General features: G+C 35.1%; 1 protein-coding gene and 1 long non-coding RNA gene across 2 annotated transcripts; both read left to right on the top strand.

The window, feature by feature from the left end:
- The first annotated feature begins 38 nt into the window (after positions 1 to 38).
- Positions 39 to 8622, top strand: LOC142348535 (acid phosphatase type 7-like). Its single transcript, XM_075399909.1, has 5 exons — positions 39 to 69; positions 625 to 785; positions 1882 to 2036; positions 6078 to 6198; positions 8199 to 8622. Exons 1-5 carry the CDS (start codon positions 39 to 41, stop codon positions 8487 to 8489), a joined length of 759 nt encoding a protein of 252 aa, XP_075256024.1. The 3' UTR covers positions 8490 to 8622.
- Positions 8623 to 18187: 9565 nt separating this feature from the next.
- On the top strand, positions 18188 to 19998 carry LOC142348195 (uncharacterized). Its single transcript, XR_012760714.1, has 2 exons — positions 18188 to 18338; positions 18511 to 19998. It is a non-coding gene; the product is annotated as an uncharacterized LOC142348195 (long non-coding RNA).
- Positions 19999 to 24229: the final 4231 nt, after the last annotated feature.

Below are 24229 nucleotides of genomic sequence, written 5' to 3'. Positions count from 1 at the left end.
CAACACGAGCAGATTCTAATGAAATATGACTTGTTTCTATGTTTTCATTTGCTGCAATCGTAGATTGTGGTAGGTTAGTGGTGTAGTTTTTCTTGGTGGGGATTTTTTCCAGGCCAAAATCGCCTTTCTCCTTTTGCCAGTTAAAAATATAAAAAAGTCTTTTTTGATATTGTTCAGATTTTGATTAAATCTTAAGTTCATAAGATAAGTGAAAACATTAAGTAAATGCGACGCAATATGTTATACTTCTGTCATTATTAATAATAAATTGAGAAAACCATACATATTCTCAGTAAAGAAATTGCGCTGAAAACTGTGATGAAACCTGTTTCCGCAATGATTTTTCGAAACAACCGACTGTTATTTCAGATATAAAATCTAAGCTAGTCCCAGAAATAAGCTCACAACAATGCTTATCAAGATAATAATCGTATCAAATTCAATGAAAGATTACGTCACTGAAACCGATTGCTCTTATGATTAGCACACTATTCAGGCAAGTCAAATATGTTGCTTAGAATTCAGAGAATGCTGCTGCTTAGACCCTAGTAACAAATATATTTTGCAATTTTTCAAGCGTGAAAAAATTGCGGAACCAATGTTTTCCTGTGTATGTTTGTGTAGGCAACCACGAGTACAGGAGTAACTTTTCCGAGTACAGGAACAAATTCACCTCCCCTCCCCCGAATGTGTTCTTTCACTCTTACGACATTGGCCCCATCCATCTCATCATGTTCAACACTGAGTTCTACATATTCGACCAGTTCGGAACCGATCAGATTCAAGTAAGTGTCAATCCATACTGTATCTACAGAGACAACCAGGCCTGATTCAGAAAAAAAATCAGAGAATGCCCTCGACCTGATTGAGAGTCTGATGAGGTCAAATAGAAGCCTGCTAAGAGAACACTCGAGAGTCGATCTCTGAGGTTTCAATTGACAGAGGCAAATCCAGTTTTGGGGGTCTCTACCCAGACATGGCCTCTGTAAAATCTCTGAATCGGGCGGTGCGGTACGGGAACATCATCAATTGATGAAACTATCATTTCGCAGGTCGCTAGTCGGGTTAACTATTCTCATGGACCAAATTGTAAACGGTAATCCCCGGGTCGAGATGTCAATGCTAAAAATGAATAATAATAAAATAACAATTGCCAATTTCTGTGTTGAATGAAAAAAAAAAATCACAGCTAAGAATTGCAAATGTTACAAAAATTGACCGCGTTCACCGCATTCAGTGCTAAAAGATGCGGCTCTTTGCGGTGAAAAATATTGTTTTTCTACCGCTATTCACCGCAATTCTTACATAATTTGCTTGAAAAAACCTGGCCCCGGGTCAACTGCTCTGAGGAGTAATCATTTCTTGTAATCGCGGCATGATTTAATTTTAATAGGCTGGGTTCATATAATAAAGGATTAATATGAGCTGAGGATTATTTCACACCATCAAGCACGAATTTTTACCGAAAATGGACTACATGACAATTTACCCAATGCCAAACGAGCCTTTTTTCTTAATACCTAGTTTAATCCCATGAATCTGTTTGTTCAATGATGCGATTTCAAATCACGCTTAATAGTCTTTCTTATAATATTAATATTAGGGTAAAATATACGCCAAAAACATACTGTATATTTTAGGTGTTTTTGCACGTTGGACAAATTTTTCTCCCAGTCGAAATTGGCTATCTTGTAAGATTACACACACGCACACAATGCTCTCAGAAGAGTTTTTTAAAAGAGCAAACAAGCAATGATAACTTGCTAAAAGATACAAAAAGCAAGATCATGACGTCGTTAATCCTAGCATATACGTGCGAAATGATATGGATTTCAATTGGCAGTCATCGTTTGCAAAGAAATAACATTGTGTTTGTTTCAGACCCAGTACAACTGGCTGGTTGATGACCTGAAGAGTGCGAATGAGGGAGAGAGGAGAGAGAGACAGCCCTGGATAGTTGCAGTAGGACATAGACCCATGTACTGCAGTGAGACCGATGACACTGACTGTGCACCCTCTAACCCCATCAGAATTGGGTACTACCCCCCCCCCCCCGCTCGCTATACTCACAACACTTACTCAATATCATTGAATAACATCCCGGGTTGAAGTTTCTTTGATTTCATACAAGAATCATATATGATTTCATACTGATCATACTCGATTTCTTAGTACGATCCTAGTATGAAACCAAAGAAATCATATATGATCCTTGTATGAAATCCAAGTTTTCATAGATGACACTAGCATGAAATTCAAGAAATCGTAGATGAACCATTCATGAAACGAAAAAAAACACGCTTGAAAAATTGTAAGATCCTTGTATGAGATCAAAGAAATCAAATATGATCCTTTTTATGAAACCAACAAGGCGGCTCGCTAATGTGCGATTGCACATAAGGTTCCGACCCGGCTCATCTACAATTTTGGAATGATTGTCTAACAAATGAGGAACAGATGGAAAAACACAAAAAATTCAAGTATTTTTCAAAAAAAAAACTGGTGTATGAACGAAAAGATAGCCTCCAAAGCAAATATTTCAGTGGAGTAAAAAATGACGCATTAGATTGATGAGATATGCCAATATTAAGGAAGCGAACGAAGACGAACGGCAAAATCAAACAACAACAACAAACATCATTTACATCAAAAAATTTATGTCCGTTTTTAAAAACAAAACTTAATAACAAAGTCAAAATAGCGTCAGATAAAACTGAAAACAAACAAAATAACTTGTAACTCACCAGAAAAAAGGTTATTCACCAGTTCATAATAAAACTTGGAAACAATTAGACAAAACAGAACAGAAACTTTAAAGTTAGAAAGTTCGCTGAATTTTTTAAAAAAAAACAATTAACTTCAAAGTAATGAAAACCATTAGGAATCTACTAAAATATCCCATAGAATTACAATTACGAATGCTTCTATAGAAATGAATTAAGAATTCTTGGTATTCATTTTTTTATGCAGTTACAAAATGAGCAACAAATAGACAACACACTAAAAAATCAATTAAGACTTGCCAGAAAATGCTTTGGAAGCCGTAAAGCCATACTTTGGCCCAAAAATATGTTCGATTGCACCTTCGTCGAACACCGATAATGTATTATGTGGCCGTTCATCAATGAAAATAAGCAACAATTAGACAAAAAAGAAAGAAAATGCAAAATTATGTAATACTTGCTTCTTTCGAAAAAAATTTGTTTCCAAAGACATAAAAGCCATTAATTACAAGTTGAAAAACTTGAATAGGTTCGTCCATTCTTCCAGAGGAAGCCTTTGAGACCTTCAACTATCCAGAATATGTCTTAAGTCTACAAAAAGAACGTGAAATATGACAAAATTCAAAAATTCATTTACTTTTTTTTTGTGAAAAAAACCCGCGTGGAAGCCAGTAAAGTCATAACGAATACTCTTAAAACATTAGATTTTGTGACACCAATCCCTTTTGATACTTTCCCTTGAAATGTATTATGTGACCTCTCAATAATGAAACTAGGTAATAATTAGACCAAAAATGAAAAAGCGAGATTATGTAATACTTGTTTTTATCGAAAAAAAATTATTTCCAAAGACATGAAAGCCATTAAATACAAAATGAAGAAAAAGAATAGGTTCGTTTATTCTTCCAAAAAAGCCCTTGAGACCTGCAATTATACAGAACAAGTATTACGTCTACAGAAAGAACGTCAAATATGACAAAAATCAAATATTAATTTACTTTTTTTTGTGAAAAACCCGTCTCGAAGTAAAGTCATAACAAATTCTTTAAAAACATTAGACTTTGTGACACCAATCCCTTTGACACCTTCCCTTGACAAAAATAAAATCATCTTTAACCTTTAATTAACGAGACCAGGTAACAAACAGACAATAAAATGAACAAAATTGCTAAGTTGAAATGTTTTTTTTTTCATTTTGGAAAACAATTGTTTTCAAAGTCATGAAAGCCATTATATATCTTCTAATATTAGAACATTGGCTCAACTAATTTTCCAGGAAAAGCCAATCAAACCGAGTCATTGTACGGGAATTTAAATACGACTAAAAAGACAAAGTAGAAACGACAGTTGGAGACAAAAATAAAAAGTTCAATTAAATTCTTCGAGAAAGTACTGTCGAAGCGGTAAAGGACCACAATCTATATCTTTAAGGATTTAAATATTATCAATTGTGCGTTAATTTGAACGAGAAAAATGTGATATATGAATTTAAAATAGCGTAATAATTTGACGAAACTAGAAAACATGAAAAATGGGCAAGTACCTAAAAATAAAAAAAAATTGTGAAATTTAGTTGTACCAAAACCAGCAAACCATAATTTAAGGCGTAAAACAAAAACAACGACTAAGTTTGAAATCGGCAGAAAGAAGGAGCACTCTTTGATTGCTGACACTAAGCTAAAAAAGGAGGCAAAGTTCAAAAAGCCATTTTTTATTTAAAAATCAAATATTTCAAAAGTCGAAACGACCATAAGCTTTCAAGCAATCAACAAGATAAATTAATTTTGAGGTAATTAGGAAGCCAATAGGACCTATCACCAGTGAGGTTTGATCTGAAATGTTCTGTTATTTAATTAAAATAAAAAAGATCGAATTTTTTTATAAAAACCTACTCACGAAAATCGGAATTTTTTTTGGATTGTAACGGTCCAAGATTGGTACAGAACTACTCCTGGTAATGCTGACTGTCCATTAGGAATATCCAATTTTTGGTATGTCATTGAAATAGATAATTTGTTAGTGAAAAAATCAAAATAAATGCTGCCTTTTTGATAATCAACGAAAAAATTTAGCAAAAAACGGCAAAGTATTTTTTTTACAGAGCACTCTCAACAAAAATTGAAGTGGAATTAGCCCCCTTTACAGTCTACAAAGATTGTGTTAGTGGTTTTTGGGTGTGCACTTCCTGTTAAAATTAATCAGAGCGGACTAAAGAAACCTATTTCGTGCTGTTTTTGATAAAAAAATCTTTGAATTTTGTGAAATATTTAGCTGGAATTTATGACAAAAAAAAATCAATGAAAATAGCCGACGATAGATTTTGTCTTTAAACGTAAAATCAACAACCTTTTCTTGAAAAATTTTATTAAATTTTATCAAAATTGGCGAAGTTTTAGTCAAAAATTCCGAAAAAAGGTGAATGAAATCAACGGAATTCACTCTATTTTCTCGAAAGTTTAAACCTCGATATCTCCCTGTCAAAAACGAAAATCAAAAAAATCTTTTTAATTCCATATTCTACGCTGGACAGGCTTTCTAATGATACCAGTCTCAACTCTCTACGATAAATATATCGATCGGCGATGAATATATCGATCAACAAAAAAAACCCATTTGAGTATATAGTTCCTCCCCCCTCAAGAGGGGTCGGAACAAAAAATCTACGGTGAAACTCTTTCATTTTTTAAAATAAAGAAACAGCATAACCCCGCACACTCGGAAACAGACTCACAACAACAGCCCACTGCACTTGTCTTTCATCATTCATAGTTTCGAAAGAAATATCCCAGAAGTAAATAAGGAGGAAGTCATTGACGTTCGAACCCAATTACGGGAGTTTTTTGTTAAGAAATCCGGGTGGAATTACAAAATTAACCGGTACTTAATGGAAATCTTATCAAATTTCACTGCTTTTAATGCCTTCCTCGCAAAAAATGTGGACGCCTTGAGGATAAAATGTTTTTCACCGCTATTCGGTACAACTCTATAATTCTTACATTATTTATCGATAAGACATCAACCAAGGCAGCAAGTTAGATTCTCTGTTATTTTGTCCTGCTCTCTTTTAGGTCTGATGTTGACTATAGTTCTTTGCCGGGACTGAACTTCAAATCTTAATCAGTACTGATTCAGTGAAATTGCATTTCATGGATCAGTACTGTATCAGAGCTCTGGTCATGTCACGTTTTAGACTTGACAAAATTTGAAAAAAGTCTTTATAAGTCCTAAGACTTGCAATAAGACCTGATCAGTGCTTATTTTTCAGTTCAAGAAGTGTATTTCACCGGAGAAGTGACGATCAAGACTTGAAACTCGTTCCGGTTGTTTGATCTATTGTATATATTTCCATTTAAGGTACAAGAACAACTCGTTCCCTCTTGAGCCTCTCTTCTACGAGTATGGAGTAGACGTGTTGATATTCGGACATGAACACAACTATGAGAGAATGTTCCCCATTTACAACTACACCTATCAGGTATACACTCTAAAGAACGTTCAGGTAATTTTAACTGAACGGTGTTCATGTAATCGGGAGTTCAGGTGAATTTCAGGTGTAAAAACACCTGATCAACACCTGAACTATTTTTCAGGTGTGTTATTACCTGAACAAGTTCAGGTGTGGTTAGCTGAAAACAGTTTTTTTATTGCATTCAGCAGTGAAACAAAAAAATTCTCTTCAGAACTAAATACACGCATCTATTACCAAGATTTTATATATTGTATGGTATTCAAAGCTCAATTATCTTCCATTCGATTTGCAGGTACAATTTGAGGTCCATACGAAATGTAAAAACATCGCAAACAACAAGATAAGACATATTTTTTGTTCAAAATAGTTCTATATTAAATAATCATTACGCCTTTTGTTATTTTAACTTCCTGCAGACGGGCAGACGTTTTCTGTAGTTATCAATCAATTTTTAAAATTCTCACGAAAAACTCTGTTTCCCTAACCACTACTTCGAAATTGCCCACGAATTTTAAGTTGAATTCAAACCTGGACAATACACTGGCCACAGCAGCAACTTCCTCACTTTTCTTGATAAAAGCAGCTTGCAACCCTTGATTTATACACTGCACAGGCGTATTATTTTATTGAAAAGTTACCTTTCCTTTTTGATTATATCAATTTTTCAAAAAATCCAAAAGTCTTTGGATCTCTGACAAGAAGTTCCGTTCATGTAGGTGCACATTCTAGCTACCAAAAATTACGTTGTGCAAAGATAAAGGTCATATTGAGCATGTTACTACAATACAACATTTCGATAAAAAGGAACCTGATTTTTGTCTTCAAACCAAGTTTTTTGTATTATATCTGGAGAACAAAAATTTCTAGAAAGAAGTCTGACATTACTTCTAGAAGTCCTGTTGAAACAGGCAAGAGATTTATGAACCTCTCTGACGCTGATGTTTTCACATCGGTATACTGGTTCTTGTGATAAATCGTTTCGATTGTTTTTGGAGTTCTACAATTATTATTGGGTGTCTTCCTTGTCATGTTCTGCCTCAAAATTTTTGTTTTCTTGAACCTAAAAAAAATTGGAAAATGAATTAGTACTTGTAATTCACCTCAAATCCATCAGTTTATTATTCAAAACCGGAATTTGAGCATTCTTTTTAGTCTTCCAGCTTAAATTAAAAAAGAAAATGACAATGTTTTGCGTTTAGTTGCCGAAATTGAAAACTTAATCACTCTTAAAATTTCAAAGTTTCGCGCTGTTTTTAACGCCTGAGAACAAATTATGCTCAATCAATGAGCGCAAACTAAGTAGCAGCAATTGTGCTATATGTAGAATGTGTCTTTTTAATCGGGATCTGGCCCGCTAACTAATCTGGATTTTCATTTTCTAGGTTTTTATCAATAGAATTAATGTGACCAACTCTTTACTCATACCATATATGGTAACGTCTCAATAATTAATTTATTAATTTAACCAAAATAAACAGCCCATAAAAATGAATAATGATAGACAAAATTTATCGCTCTGGGTCAAGTCTCGCGGGTCACTGTCATGCAAGCAGTGTCTCGTGGGACTTCATGTATCTGTCAAAACCGAACATGTGACCGATTTACTGATTTTTTAAAATCTTTTTGGCATTCCTGAGTATATTAATAGAAGTGTTTACATGCAATCTTGAAATCGGGAAATTTTGTTGAGTGCTTTTTTGATCAATCAAGCCAATAGCAAAACATATATTCTTTATATTTTCCCAATTGCGATCGGCCAGATTTGGAATTTCTATATATCGGTACGTTTGCAATTTTCAGCGAACGCCAGAAGCACTAGGTTTTAGAGTATATATGAATATATGTAAGGGGCGGTTGATGAATGCGACAAAAGTTTCATTTTCATTTTGTGACCACGGGTTCATTCTTATTTGACGTTTTCAAGGTTGGACCTATACATTAATGTAATGATAGATGAAATAAGAAAACGTTCTTCTGCACTAATTACTTCTTCTTAATGTGTTCAGCTGTTTGACGACCCCAACCTATATGAAGACCCCCAATACCCTGTCCACATCATATCTGGATCAGCCGGCAACAGGGAGATACACTCTGGCTTCCGCCCCTTCGAACCCCAGTGGTCATTCATGCGGGCTAAGGACTATGGCTTTGCCTATATAAAGGCCATGGACAAGCTGACCCTAGACATACAACAGTACTCAATTGACCAGTCCAAGGTCATTGATCATTTTGTGATCAAAAAGTCGGATACGTATCCTAAATTTGGGAATAAATTGCCGGAAAAGAGGGTTGACTGATGATGTACACATTCGAAGCCGGATTTGAAATTGAATCTGCGAAATCAAAATTAATCTATTAGTTAATTATCATGAACTGCACTAGTTTTGTTTAGAATTATTATTACCAAATTTGAGTTCAATATTGCCTCAGTTTATCTTCTGAGGATCAAGTTATTGTTTTTTGATTACAAAGAATTGACATCGTTTTTCAGTTGAATATCACAGGAAACTTGACCATCCTATCAATCAATAAAGCAACTCAAATAACATATGCAAAATACAAAGGGCGAAATGAATTGCATTTCTGTTTTTGATTCTGGGAATGGAGCATACCTCAAAGTCTTTTAGGATCTTTTCCGTTTGTACCCCCTCCCCCACCTCCGAGTACATTTCGCGCCCCAGTTACAGAGCATGTGCCATTACATAGTAAATCATTATATAAAAATATGGCACGTGCTTCGGGGGGGGGGGTGCAAATAATATGCGCCCACTAAACTAGGGAGGGGGCACAAACGGAAAAGATCCGTCTTTTTTAATTGAGTTTCATCGAAGTGAACTTGAGCATTCAAACTGGCCAAAGTTTAGCATTCACATACTGGGTTTAATTTGGTATTAAAATTCGGAATACGCAAGGTTGAGGTCCCATCCCATAATGAAATCCCATCACACCATATCAGAGCTCTGAAAATTATTATAAACCAATTCGAGACCAAAGTGACGTCTAATCAGACCTCAATCTGCTCAAGAGATCCAGACCGCTCGAAGTGCGCTCCAAGTCATCTTAGTTCGCAAACCATACGAGACGAAAGCGATCTCCGACCAAAAAAAAACACATAGCATTGTTCAAGCTACTGTGTAACCCAACCCTTACAGAATTCAGACCAATTTCCGGGCACCTTTGCGCTCGAAATAGCATCTGATCAATCATTCGCGAGTCGCGATCCAATTTTGACAATTTTGATCACACAGGTTTAGGTACCCGACGGATACCGCTTTGCCCCAGGGACCATCTCTAGACCTAGAATTTATGGAAAGAGCTTATAAATTGTGTGTGTGTGTGTGTGTGTGTGTGTGTGTGTGTGTGTGTGTGTGTGTGTGTGTGGGGGGGGGGGGTTAATTATTGATTTACATTAAACGGTCAAGTATCCTTGTTAAAGTCGAAGCTAATTCTTTTAACAAGTCTAGCCAAATTATTTTCATAAACAAAAATTTTGTCAAACTAAAAAGCTCCAACAACATACGGGTTCGATTTTATAATCTTCTCCAACCCCAGATACGGTTAACCAATTTCGCTACATTTCCTCAATTTTTTTAGGAAATGAAAAACAAGATATTGCTACGGTTTCGGGCGTAATTTGAGGACCATTTTTGTTGTCAGTCCGAATTCGAGGACACGTTTTTTTTGTTAAACTAATTAGGTTGTTTTAGTTCCTGCTAAAAGTCTACAGCATCACCCAATGTACAGACAAACTCTTTTCAAACTCAAACATCTATCGAGGACATTTCACGCCTTATATAGCTCGATAACTGTCTTTTAATAAATCCAGACAAGTGCATGTTGAGACCACTGCGAACAAAAACAACTTATGTTCAGAAGTTCGTACGTTCATTTCCAGACTTTTGTGCGTTTATATTCAGACATTTGTGCGTTTACCAGACTGCCGTTAGTTACACAGATTTCGTGCGTTCATGTCCAGACTTACGTGAGTTCATGACCAGACTGTCGCGCAAGCGACTGTCGTGCGCTTGCGCGCCTAATTCAGTTTTTGTGCTTATTTTAAGGCAGACTCGATGTGGGCTCCTTTTACAGCCTTAAGGTATAAAGAGATAGGACTAAATATTTCTACGCGCGATACCTATTTCTCTCAGACTAACCTACTCTATAAAACACTGAAGATAAACTTCAATTATGACGATGTATAATAGAGTTAACACCGGAGTCAGAGGTATACACATCGTGCAATTACACTAAAAGACTGACTACAGTTAATGAGGTTGGCGCTATATGAAAGAAAATAGTGTCTTCTCAGTCTTCGATCGGCTAGAGGTGTGCATTCAGTATACCTCCTGCTACAACCATCTGGGGTTGACAGTTTTTAACCGAATTTGTGAGTCTGTAGCTGGAATACGCTGTATGCTCCTTCCTCGTTGTGCTATGGAGTCGGTGACTTGTGCAGTCGTCTGGAGTCCTTGTCGAGTGCAGTAAAGACTGGAGTCGTCATTGAATGACCCACATCTTTTCAGGTGTTGAGTCAGTGAGGGTGCCAGTTACAGGATAAGCTGGCCAGTAACGTCAGTCCTGTTAGAGTACTCCATTGTCTCTTATTGTCTTGTAGAGCGGATTTGTTCCAAGTTGGAGGAGCGCTTGTAGTCTGTAGTCTCTGCTGGTTTTTAGAAGGAGATTTCTGTTTATCTCTATCTTGTACAGGGTTTGATCCCATATGATCTACCAGTTTAGCTTCTGGTGTAAATACATCTTTTTAGCTACTCTGCGAGCTTATTAATCACATAAACTTTTTAAGTTTAATACCTGCTGAGTAGGCTCAATAACAGTGTCTTCTCAGTCTGTGATTGGCTAGTGGTGTACATCCAGTATTTCTTAGGCTACAATATACTCAGAATTTCGTTGGTTAATCTCCAGTCTTAAGTGCTTTCAAAATATATAGAACTACATTAACTAATTATAGCGACTGTTCTTGAAATGTGTTTATTTTATTCATTTCCTATATACAACCTCAGTCTTATTACGGGTCGCTAAGGGTTTAAATAACAATGAAAACATTGGAATTTTTTGGCAACAAGATGTGCTGTGGCTTTTAAGGCTTGAACCTAATTTTTCAACGTCACTTATATTCCATATTTTTGGAGGTCATTAATTTTATAACTCAAAAAATTATGGGTAATGAGGTAATCAAAAATAGGAGCGCAGAAAACCAATTAATAAGCGTCAATTTCCTACTCTGACTAGATAAATACAGCATTCATGTCCGACTTTTTGAATCAAAAAGTTTAGTGCGACTTTTTAGACTTTTGAGCGTTTAAATCCGCATTTAGGTGCATTCATGGCCGGATTTTTGTGCGTTCATTTACCCATGGTCGATATGGTACCAAGTGTTCTTTTTGCCAAGCAAGAACGGATTTACAGTTAAGGTTTCATTGTCATCAACGTCTGAGCTACTTGGTACCAAAGGTCGTGCGTTCGTCATTTGTTCAACAATAGACATCTTAGCTGAAAGAAGGTCCTGCATGACTGATTTCTTCCCCAACACTCCAGACATTGCTTCATTTGAACTAGTGAACAACTGTTCCGAAAAACCTCCAGGTGCTGCCGAAATTTGACCTAAGTCTTCGTTGGATCAAATCATTTTGATTTTTCTTACTTCAATGCGGCAACGTACTCTGGTATCAACCTTTCAGCTACAAAAACAATCGTCTCATTGTCGCTAATGATTAAACTACTCTATAATTAATACCATCATTACAGGTAGACAGTAAAAGCTACATCTATAAAACTTCTTGGATCTTTTCCGTTTGTACCCCCCAGATACACGTGCCATTACATAGTAAAACATTATGTAGAAATATGCCACGTGCGCCTGGGGCTGCAAATAATATGCGCCCACTAAGCTGGGGGGGGGGGGGGCAGAAACGGAAAAAAATCCGACTCCTTTAACAGTTAGCCGATTGAACAGATAACAGCGTCGCTTTGTTCCTTCGCCCCGCATTAACGATGAAAAAGCCTCCATGATACTCCACTCTGAATTTTGTTCAGGCTGTTCGTTCGTCAGATGGCTCAATGTTCATAAGACAGATGTCAGATGTGCCAGGACTTGAGGTGCTGTTTGAGCTCCAGTATATCCTAAGACCTGCGGGCATTGCATTTGTTCCAAATTGAGTGTAAAGCATTTGCATGCCTAAGACCCGTGGCAATATGCATTGCGTTATTAATACCTCTTACAAACTTCCACTTTGTAACATCAAGGTTATCCATTATATCAGCCGAAAACACTTATGTCTACCTTGGAAGCTGTGCTTCTAATATAACACGGTTCTTTTGTCTTACCAAAAATTGCATTTGTCGGTCTTCATATCACGTTCTTTTCTCTGATCTTTCAATCTCTATCCCTTAACAACTCCATGACATTCCAAAACCAAACGCGGCCATGAAAGAAGTCTTAAGGATGTGACTTTTTTCAGACTACAAATATCAAGTAGTGTATGTATAAAATTAGTGTTGTGTATAAAGACTGATTTTCAATGGGTCTCTACTGTTTTGTTGAAAAAAAGTTAAGTTATCTGCTTTTATTTTGCTTCAATTTCTTTGTTTTTTGCTTTGTAATGTTTTTTATTATAGCGTCCCATTTGCTTTAGGGTATAATTCACACATAATGGAGACCTCCGAGTGCCCAATATGTGACTCATTGGGATTTATAGTTTTGAACAGGTTTGTTAGTAATTGGACTTCATGCATAACTGAACAAAATTCTATCGTGTTTGGGAGCTATCACTAGGAGACAAATCAAATGAATGTCGTCTTTTAGGACTAATAGCCCGCAGTTAGATGAGAACTTTGTGTTAAGAACTCGTTTTTATGAAATGGTTCTGCTAATGCTTGCCTTCTAAGGAGATGCCTCTATACTTTGAAAAAACAATCAGAAAATTTTGAGCTTTCGTAAGATTTTTTGGGTTCAGCACAGTTATAGCAGGTTTTAATAAAATTGTATTACCTATCCTAAATATCTCCAGTATTTTCATGACTCATTTTCAACATTTAAAACTTAATTATAGCTGAAGTCTTTCCATGATGAAGTTTTGCATGTTTGCGTCCATCAGACCATAATTTATTCTACCAATGGCTTATCTTTAACTGTTTAGTAGGGCTTGCTGTTTAATCTACATTGTTCCCACACTGTACTGGTCCTCTACTTTTTTTTGTCGTACTGTGTAGAATTTTTTGTTACTGCAGTTCCCTCTTTTACGGACTGGCAAGGTTAATTTTGAGACTTTAAATTTTCTCCGTCCGTGTTTGGATATTCTTAGCGAAATTCACATATTCTACGGAAAAAATAACAAATATTTTGTCTTCTTATGCCACATGTGGGTCCACTGACTAACCAACCTAAACTTGTCATCCTTTCTGTGTGTACCTATCTTGTTCATTGTATTCCAGCTCTGTCGTAAATAGTATCGACGTCTTGGTTTTGTCAGCGAAGTCTTGGTCTTGTAAGTTCTGTAACAAACGTTGATAAAAGTAATCGTTGACTCACAAAAAACTATTAAAGCAAACTTAAAATGAAATTTCATAAGTTCATAATTCGTTTTATTGTTTTCAATGTTCACTGTGAGGTTGCCTCTGTTCATTTGGTTTTCGGGATGTAGGAACCGACTGTGTTTATTGCTACATCAAATTACCAAGCGTTGAATTCACGATCCTTTGTTGCACTTTTTTTAAATGTTATCTCTAAGATAAACCTTGCTGATTCAATTTTGCATACCGATCCATCTCACTGATGGTTCTGAATAATTGGCAGTTCTAAAGTTTATGAAAAACCGTCAGGCAGCAAGGAGTGAAAATTTTGCATTTGCTTCTTTTCTTTGGTTTTCGAACTTTCTATTAAGTCAATGTATTGGGGATTTTTTTTCTTTTTGTGTATCTTGGTTGTTCTAATTTTTGTTTGCTTTTCATTGCTTAAAATCATTCTTAAACGGATTCGTGATAGCCATTTTTCAAACCAAATCAGTTTACGCCAGTCTTCATCTTTGTCAATAAAATAAAACTACTTCTTTTCTTTGAGAATTTGAAACAATTTGTCTGCAGATAATTACAATGATGCACTTGATTGCAGACAACCAATTTGTCTGCACTCTCTGTGCGCAATCAAAAAATTAAGTACAATAACTGAGAAAAAAATTTGATCATGCGGCCTCAGCCGATTTGCATTAAGAATATGGTCCAGTTGGATGACATAACATAAGGAAAATTTGCTCTGAAGCTAGCGCGCGGTAACTGCTCAGAAAACATATTTAAACAATCATGTGCTGTGCCTGACAATGGAGTTTAAGCTTGATTATTTTTCTGTTGTTGGTTGTTTATCCGCCGTATTGATGAAAATACTCGACCAATTTGGCCATTCCAGTGGGTTGCCATCTCATTTCCTCATCTTCGGCTTTGGTAGGTCACTTCTGTTTGACACACAGTTTTATAGTAAAGCAGTTCTTTTGGAAGTGACACACTCTTCGACAAATGATGAGTAATCTTGTGAATTTGAATGTAATGAGAATTGATTTTGCCTATACAATTCAAGGTTGGGTCAAATCCAGCTATTGAACTATGTGGAGCTATATGGTTGCCTTCTATGCTAGGCTTTACTGGCATCTCTCTTCTTAGGGGTCCAGGTCAATGATGATCCATCGTTTTCGATCTCATAGCGCACTTATTGAGAATGCATATTGAGAATGCATATAATTAATCTATAATGCTGCTCTTCTTTTTGCGCTGTAGCTAACGCTCTTCATGAAGATGTTTATAGTAACTTCATTTTCATTTACAGCTTTATCTTCTCTCATTAAAACCTCGCCTTTTCAATTTGCAAATTTATCTGATTTTGATGTAGAGTCCTTTCATCGGTTTATCACGCTTTTTTTCTGAAGATGTTCCTAACTTTCTAACGCAGCGCAGTGTTTGGGTAACAAAAATTTTAGCGAAACTTATTTTACTTTCACCATTTTTTAATAATTGTAGACTTTTTAGCATACAATGTTGATCGTGTGCTTTCCCAATAATTCCAAGGCATGGAATATCTGATGTTGATCTGCGTTGACTCTGCTACAGTAATTTTTTCAAAAATTTGGTGTCTATCTCTGACGTTTTTCTCAACACTACCATCACTTGGAGATATTTCTAAAAAATATGAACAATAGAACGATTTGTTAATCGAGATGAATTTCTGTTTGTTGTTTTTTTTTTACTGTTTTTCTGTTTTTCTTCGGTCGCAGACTTTTTTTTGTGTTAAATTTTTCTCTAAATGTAGATATTTATCATCGGGTATGTTTTCTGCTCATAAAATATTTAATTGTTTGGCTGCTGCTCTTTTATTCCTTTTAGGCCCCGCCTGCGCTTCAATTTCCTCAAGGGTTTTCGTTTTTTTGCCTCTCGGTTGCTTTTGCTTCTTGATTCGTTCATTTTCGGTTAGTTGTAGATTGGCACACCGCTCGTCCAAATTGGATATGAATTGGCCTCACACTGTCTGTGTTGCCTGACCAGAAGTAACAAGCGATCTCTGACTTACGACAAGGAATACTTCACACAGATTGAATTATGTTTTTTTTTTCAGTTAATTATACGAAGTCTATTATCCGCTTTTTTGAGTTAGCTTTGAAAAAACCGAAAAACTAAATTAACCCTTTTGAAGGACCCCGGTGAGCTAAGAATTAAAGAATCGTAAAAATTAAGAAATATCGATGCTTTTCCTTCTAAGTGAAATTTGAGACACTTAGGAAAGCAAAAGCGGTGGGCTCTAAATTATCTGAAATATGAACAAAAATGTACTTTATTTTAAAATCCTTTTTTTATCAAATTGAGAATTCGTCAAATGTGAGTATCGCTAGTGCTGTTGTGTCTGTCCTACTTCGTACCCCAATTGTGAAATAGCCTCTATACCCAGTCCAATTGTCCATAATCATTTTATGTTTGTAGTTTGGTACAGGTCATACCCAATAATGTAGATGTGAGGTTGGGCAGGGGGCGGTTTGAGGTGGTGTTGAACAGAGAAAAGGTTAAGTACAGAGAACTAGCCTATGTAACACAAATTTTCAAAGAAGGTAATAAATTAGATAGCACAAACTATCGACGAATTTCTGTAACTCCGAGTTTTACAAAAATCTTTGAGTGCCTCCTTCTGACTCAGATGATGGATTTCAATGATAAGCATAATATTATAAACAAAGAGCAGTCAGATTTCAGAAAAATTAGCAACAGATTTAGAACTGTTTGAAACAGTTTCGTCTAATTTAGATCAAAGCAAAGAAACTGTTGCTATTTTTCTAGACCTTCCAAAAGCGTGTAATTTCATTTCGCATAACCTTTTCCTTTAAAAAATTGAAATGAATGGTTTTTCTCAGGAAGCGAAAGAATTACTGTTTTCATTTCTTGCCAACCGCAGACAAAAAGTAAAACTTAATGGCATGTTCTCTGATTGTGAAAATGTGAGTCATGATGTGCCACAAGGAACTGTTTTAGGACAACTCATTTTTTTCTTATATGTGAACGATTTCTCATCTAATACAAGCACAACAGAAAAAGTAATTCGATTCGCAGATGACACAAGTATTGTCCGTTGTGGACAGAAAATTAGCTTACATGGAAAAATCATGGAAATTAAAAAAAAAAGAGAAATACGTAGAGATGAACAAACTAACGTTGAATACAAACTAAATTTGAATGCAAACAAAACCAAATTAATCTTTTTCTCGCGCAATAATTCTGATTTTGGATCTATTATTTTTTACAAAAACGGAGTTCTCACAACACAAAAATGTTGCTGATATCTTGGTATTTAAATTGACTTAAATCTTAGTTTCGATGAGCAGCTTAATAAAACCTAAAAAAAGATGGCTCATGCTATAAGATCAAATTACCTAATAAGACGTCAAGTTCCTCTGAACGCACGCCTTCTTCTTCTAAAATCACTTTTGCTTTCACAATTATCATTTTCGGCAATCTTTTTTCAAAATTTATCTGCAAAAAACCTAAATCGCCTTAACCGACAGATTAACTGGGGTATAAAGTTGTGCTTTTTACTCAAAAAGTATGACAAAGCGAGAGGTTTGCTAATCCAGACCAAGTCCATACCAGTTGAGCTAATAATAGCAAAAATGTCGCTAATCAAATTTCATTGTGATATAGCCGGGTCGGAAAATTCTGAAAATTCTCACGTGTATTTGAGTCTTCTTCGAAATACTCGAACAAAACAATTCAAAATTAGACAAAATGTCAAAACCGGCTTTGGATGGACCTCGATTGTTGCGTCAAGGCGTACAAAAATGGAATAGGTTAGCCCAGTGGCTTCGGTTGTGCAAAAAATGAAAACGTTTTTAAGAAAACGTTGAATGATTTTTTGCTCTCACAACCTGAAAAAATTCCTTTGAATAGTATCGTAGGAGCTTTTAAAAGTTATTTTTATTTTTAGGATCAAAACAATCGGAGGAAAATTTTATAATGTGATTCTGTAAGAAATTTGCTGATGCTTATTATTTTATTTTGTTTGAATGGTTGAAGTAGTTTTTTTTTGTTTCACGTATATTTAACCGTATGGTTATTATTTTAATATACTTGTTGCAAAAAACAGAGAAAAACCCGCATTTGGATGTTTCTAACTATTTAATTGCGTGGTCTTGCATTTTCGTTCAATATTTCATTATCATTTATAACCATAGTTTTTAATTTCAAATTTTACAATGAATAGACATCCCTCTGTGTCTTGCGCAAGCTGATGCTATTTTTCCTCTTGCTTTATGCTCCTTTAGTAATGAAACCTCTCAAGATGAAAAAAGGACAAAAATTGTGACAGAGACAAAGTTCGATAGGGAACTATAATTTGCGACAAAATTTTTAATAGCGCAGCTTGTATGACTGCTGCGAAATCGGTTTGTATTGCAGATTTTCTTTAAAGAAACGCTGTAATTTCGTAAGATTGCATATTGTCATCAACCGTATCTCTATTTCTGCTCGAATGTAGCCTGTTGCTATTCAAGTAACGGTTACGTGATTCGACTTGAAAATCACTGAGAGCTTCTAGCGTTTATCGAGAACCGGGAAGCGGGTCGGGATAATAAGTCAAAATCTCGAAGTGACTTCTGCAGAGTCATGTATAATCATGCTTAAAACACAAAACGCTCACGTTTAAAAATGACGAAAGTCAACGAATTCAACATCCGCCTACGTAGAAACTTCTGGCATTTTAACTTCTATGGCAGTGCAGACTTTCGGCCTTTTAGAATATGAACGTGAGTGTTTTAACAACTCTTTTTGGCTTGGTAGCAGTCTCTTGGTCTTAATTATTTTGCACCTTCTGTTTTATTTGTAAACAATTTAGGCTCTGGTAGCTCGGAAGTCTAAATCATCACACCCATTTATGTTGCTTATTTCTTTCAAACTATATTAGAAACGGAAAACTATATGGTCTTATCAGAAAATTTGTAGTTTTAATTCCTTTTCTTTTAGTTTGTGCGTTGCTTTGGCAAATTTTTGGCCAATTTCACGGTTACAGATTCGGAAAACTGAAACCCCAGCTTTTTGAGATTCCAAACGAAATAATAGAAGACAAAGAGATAAGACCTCATTCTCAAATCCAGTTTGAGAAAAAATCAAAAGCTTGCCAAAATAAAACAAAAATATTCTTTTTGAAAGACGTTAAAGTAGCTGGAACAACAATTTCGTCAATTCTTATAAAAATTGCATCTCATTATCACAAATATCAGATTTTCAATCCTTATAGAGTAAAAAATTACCTGAAGCAAAATCAAACAAATATTGGCTATTCGGTATCTCATTTTTCGTTGAATTCTATTACCACTTTACAAAAGCTTTTCCCGAAAAAAAATTGTATCTGGATTGCAACAACGAGGAACGTCCGAGAGCAAACAATTTCACTAATCAAGTTTTTGCGACTTCAAAATTATTATAATCCGGCAAGTTTTGACAAAACTCTGGAACAGTTCAAGAAACCGGACAAATCAAAGCGGGAAAAAGCTATAACTAGACCTTTCGAAGATGGGGGAACAAAGTTAATTCTTCACACTTGCAGGTCGATACAAAATTTCGAAGAGTTCAAATTATGCGCCAAAAAAGTATCTGACGGATTTGATTTAATAATACCCGTCGATAGATTAAATGAAGGGTTGATAATGTTGCACAAAATGACCTGTTTGCCGTTATCCGATTTTGCTTTCACGAAGAAAAAACTTTCGGCTGAAAATTTCGAAATGTCTGAACAAAATATATCTGCTTTAATGTCGTTTCACGAACAGTCAATCTGGTTTTACAATTACAATTCGGAAGTGTTTGACAGAAAATTCGGGCAATTTCAGAGAGAATATTGTGATTCGGTAAATTGCGAAGACGAAATCAAAGATTTAAAGGAGGAAAATGAGAAGTTAGAAGAATCGTGCGGACTTTACAGACTTCCAAACAAACGGCTATCCGATTTCAAAATGGATATGGGGAGATTGAAGAACAACAGTACCCTGGCTTTGCGATGTTTATCGTTTGCAATGAGTGGAAACTCGATTAAAGAATTTGACGTTTTCAATGGACATATCGAAAATAATAGCAAAGATATCGAGGGAAAAATTGCCCGTGACTGGATGGCTATGCTAGATAACAAGTCCATGTTATAGCTAAAAGTGTGGGGATATAAGAGGAAAAATTGATTCCAGTGATTTGGGTTTCGGAAATTTTTGATACTAAATTAATTCGATAATTATATTCAGTCAAAATAAGGATAGTAATTGATGTCATTCAAGTGTGTTTTCGACCCCAGTCAAAATCGCACGGTTATCCTGCAAGATTCTGCAAGAATTTTGCAAGAATACGCATTTTCTTGCAAGATCTTTCAAGATTCTTGAAAGATCTTGCAAGATAACTGTCCAATTCCCAAGAAGGTTGTAAGATAAGCGTCCATCTTGTAAGACTCTTGCAAGATAATCGTCTTGTAAGAAGCGCCGGAAACATGCCTTGGCTGCTACATGGGCCTCTTTAGGAGATTATAGCAGGAGATATACTTCTTCAGAGAGTATAGAATATGTTTCGACCTGTTCTCTAGCTTCCAAAGAAAAAAGAGAGAACCTAAAGTTGGTATGGTCAAGACATATAAACAGGAACATCATCAATTTGCGTGAAAGGGATCATCGAAAGGGCTAGGGGATATAAAATAAAGCAAACACGTATAATTGAGAGCATCAGGAAAACAAAAGCATATGAGAAGGTGCACAGAAAAGCGTGAAGTTGAAGCGCGGAATTGGGCAAAAAAGAAGGATGGGGTTTCTCGCGCTGAACACACAAACACGAGAAGAGAGTAAGATCAAATTTTCTAAAATGAAAGTTTAAAACTGATTTTTTAAATCAAAATTCCAAGACATTTATCTCGCAAGATCTGGCAAGATTCTTGTTAGATAATCATGCCGATCTTGCAACCTGCAAGATAAACGTAAGTTGCAATATTCTTGCAAGATCTTACAAGATAACCGACTGCCGGAGTACGATCCTTTCAGGGAACCTACAAGATGATTTAATTCTTGAATGATTATATATATAATTCTTAAACAATTAGTTTTTATTCTGTGTTTTTTTTTCAATCGCTGTTATGGTGTAATACCTAGTGTGACTTTGCGCGGATGAAGGTTCTTTTTCATCATTGTAAAGCTACATCTTCAGCATATGTAATTTGTAGGAGAAGGAAAAAATAAGACTTTTCGCCACAGATTTGCCAAATGCTATCAAATTACGAAGAAGACTTTTTTTATTCTTCAGAACATTAAGAAAGTTTTCGGAAGTAGTGCAGCAAAAAACGCTTTCTCCTCTGCACTAAGAGAATCCAACTGTACTTATCTTTGGGCGACACGTTTAAGAAACACTATGTTCAGCAGTGACTTGATCAAAGTTTTGTTCATAAGGTACAATTTTTCAAGATTTAAGATGACAAAATGCAAGTTTTTGAAAGTTCCTACAAACATAAAAATTATGCAAATAAGTTTTGCTGAAATTTTAAAAATTCTTGTATGCTAAATAACGAATTAATTATGATCTCTTATGATCGATCGAAATTTGTAATTGTTTTTTGTCAAGTATCCTAATCAAACTTTCAAACCGAATTTGAACACTAAAGAAATTTATATGCTTCGGTCTTGTATAATGTAGATATTTTTCCATAAGAAAAATATTTGCTCAGCCTAAATATTGTATCTATCAGAAAGCAAAAAAAAAATTAAAAACATGAAATTCATTTTTTTTGGGAAAAACAACGAAGAAGAACGCAAAACTTCTATTATGAGTGCTAATGATGATTCGGGATGTTTTAATATGATGCTATCTAATGATATAATGTTGATGTTATCCTAATTTTAAAGTTACGAGTTTTTTAAACAAGTAAGTCTCAATTATGCGAAAAATGAATACTTCTTGTTTTAAGCAAGCAAATAAAACTCTTGTGTTCCAGTGTTCATTGATTTTGTGTTTCTTGAAAGGGCAGAAAATTGCGTAAATCTTCAATTTTTCATCTAGTTCATTTACGTACAACAGTTTTTTTTTGTTTTTTTTTTTCACTTTTCTAACAGAAATTTTCGCTGTTCTATCGCATCTTATAAAAGAGTTTTGACATTTTGAAAAAAATTTCAAGAGATCACAATATATTGAGGCAACAGTTTGTCAATTAGAATCTCAGATATCAATAGCGTTCTCGTGAACGAATTGATAACTCAAATTACAACGCAAAAATTTTTGGCATTTTTTTGATCAAATTTGATTAAACCGATTGCAGTCTTTTGAAAAATTTTATTTGTGTAAACATGCACTCGCGAAAACAAGGCAGCTAAAGTTGGTCATGGCCAGAATAGTCTTTTTTATCAAGAGTAATTCTGTTTTTGTTCAATCAATTTTCTTTAAAAGTGTTTTTTATGTGCTTTTTTCTCATGGAAAAAATGGTGCCAACCAATATGTCAGGCATTTGCAGTCAAATCATATCTTTCTAATTTTTTTCTGATAATAAAGAAGTTCCATTTTTTAGAAATTTGATTGACGGCAGCAAATTAAGAAATAACTCGGCGTGATAGCAGAGCAAGAATGATATTAATCGTGAACTGTGAGCGAGGCTCTGCCTCAAGATCCTAAAATTTCACGCGCTAAAAATTTCATTTTTTTGATTTTTTAAAAATTGAAGCACTTTTTATGCACCTGTTTTGTATATTAGATGTCTGTCCAGATGCATAACATTCAGGTAGCCTAATTTTTAATTTTATAAGAGAGAAACTAAACCGAAGAGATTAAAATTGTCACCAATTAATTGAATTTAGTTGCCCCGGACTGAACGTCAGTTCTTAATCAGTCCTGCTTCAATGAAATTGCAAGTCTTGGATCACTGCTCTATCAGAGTTCTGATCAAGTCACTTTTTAGACTTGGCAGGTCTTAAATCAATTCCTAAGTCTTGGCAAGTCTTGGCCAAGACTTGAAAAGTCTTGTGCAAGTCTTGGCCACGACTTATGACGTTTCTTGTGTCAAATATCGAGCAGAGGTTTATCATTAGATTGCTTACGTTTGATAACAAAAGAAGGTCGCCACTTACGGTGACGTGCCTAAAAACTCTCCAAAATGAAAAAGGAAGCACAAGACAACGCCAGCAGTTCCACAATTTTTCACTTTATGAAGATTGAAAAAAGCCTGATATCGATCAAAGATAACTGTCATGGCCAATTTTTTCAGCCCATTGAAACAAAATTTGTTTTCGTGTTGAATATATTGGACATTTGAAGTTGTTATATGCTGCATTCAGAAGAAATTTTGTCAGATTAGCAAATTCTCCAAAAAAAGTTTACCAATTTTTCCTAATTTTGAAATGCATTAAATCTGAATAATTTCATCTTCAAACTCTACTTTGCCTAACTGCGCAATAGTCAAAGGTTGTCAAGTCTTGCATAGGATTTGACTCAAGACTTGCCATGACTTGGCCAAGATCTGACTCAAGGCTTGCCAAGTCTTCTCATTACTTGACTTAGACTCCACAAGTCTTGAGTAAGTCTTGACAGGTCTTCACACGTCTTATGACTTGAGATAGGACGTGGTAAGTACCGAATTGTCAATTCAAGACGTGTTTTTAAATGGAGACTCAAAGATCAACACTTGAAATTTGTTCCGGGGTAAAAAACCAAAAAAAAACACAAAATTTTTATTTGACTGCCAACGTTATTCGAACTGTTCAATAATTCTGGTTTCTTGACGTTGATGTTATATCTTAAATGTAAACGTATGTGAACCTTTATAACTTATAAAACTGATTTGATAATTGAACAAAATTATTTGATTTGATTTTTAAGGTGCTCTAAATGGCATATATCTTCATTTTCTCTTGGAGCCTTTGTCTATGCATCAACGTTTCTTGGTGTTTTCGTGACCATTTTGATCAAACTTATTTTGTCATGTCGCATTTCGTAATAATATTTTGGAGTTTATCAGATTTGAAAAACAACGGTTCATTTTAAGCAAAAAAAGTCGAGTAAGACATTATACAACCGTAACTTCCATTTATAGGTTCTGACACATCAAAGCCAATATTGCCGTCGTGTTTGTTTTGAGAAAAAATAAGCTGTTCAAACTCTTAGCTGTTCATTAAATTTTGAGTTGGTACCAATGAGCAGGAAAAGTTTTTTGTTTATAAAAACTAAATAATAATTAAATTAATTTCAAGCCATATTATTTTTGTTCAAACGAAAGAACGCAAATTTCTATGAAGCTTATGACATCGTTTTTGGTCCGTTAACTTGCAAAAAAGATAAAGAAAATAATCCGTAAATGAGGACAAGAAACGAATTCGGTACAAGACATCTCAAGAACCGGGATAAATACATCAAATTCATTTCAATGATTCTGTTGAATGTTTTCGTTTCTAGCTTGAAAAGTTAAGCAATGAGTACTGAAATGATACAAGGAGGTTTTGACAGTCACTTAATTTGGAAGAGAATCTTCGCAACATAATGGCCCCATTAAAAT

Source organism: Convolutriloba macropyga, chromosome 10, assembly GCF_964194025.1.
Source record: "Convolutriloba macropyga chromosome 10, txConMacr16.3, whole genome shotgun sequence".
Lineage (NCBI taxonomy): Eukaryota > Metazoa > Xenacoelomorpha > Acoela > Convolutidae > Convolutriloba > Convolutriloba macropyga.
This window is presented reverse-complemented; position numbering and strand designations above follow the sequence as displayed.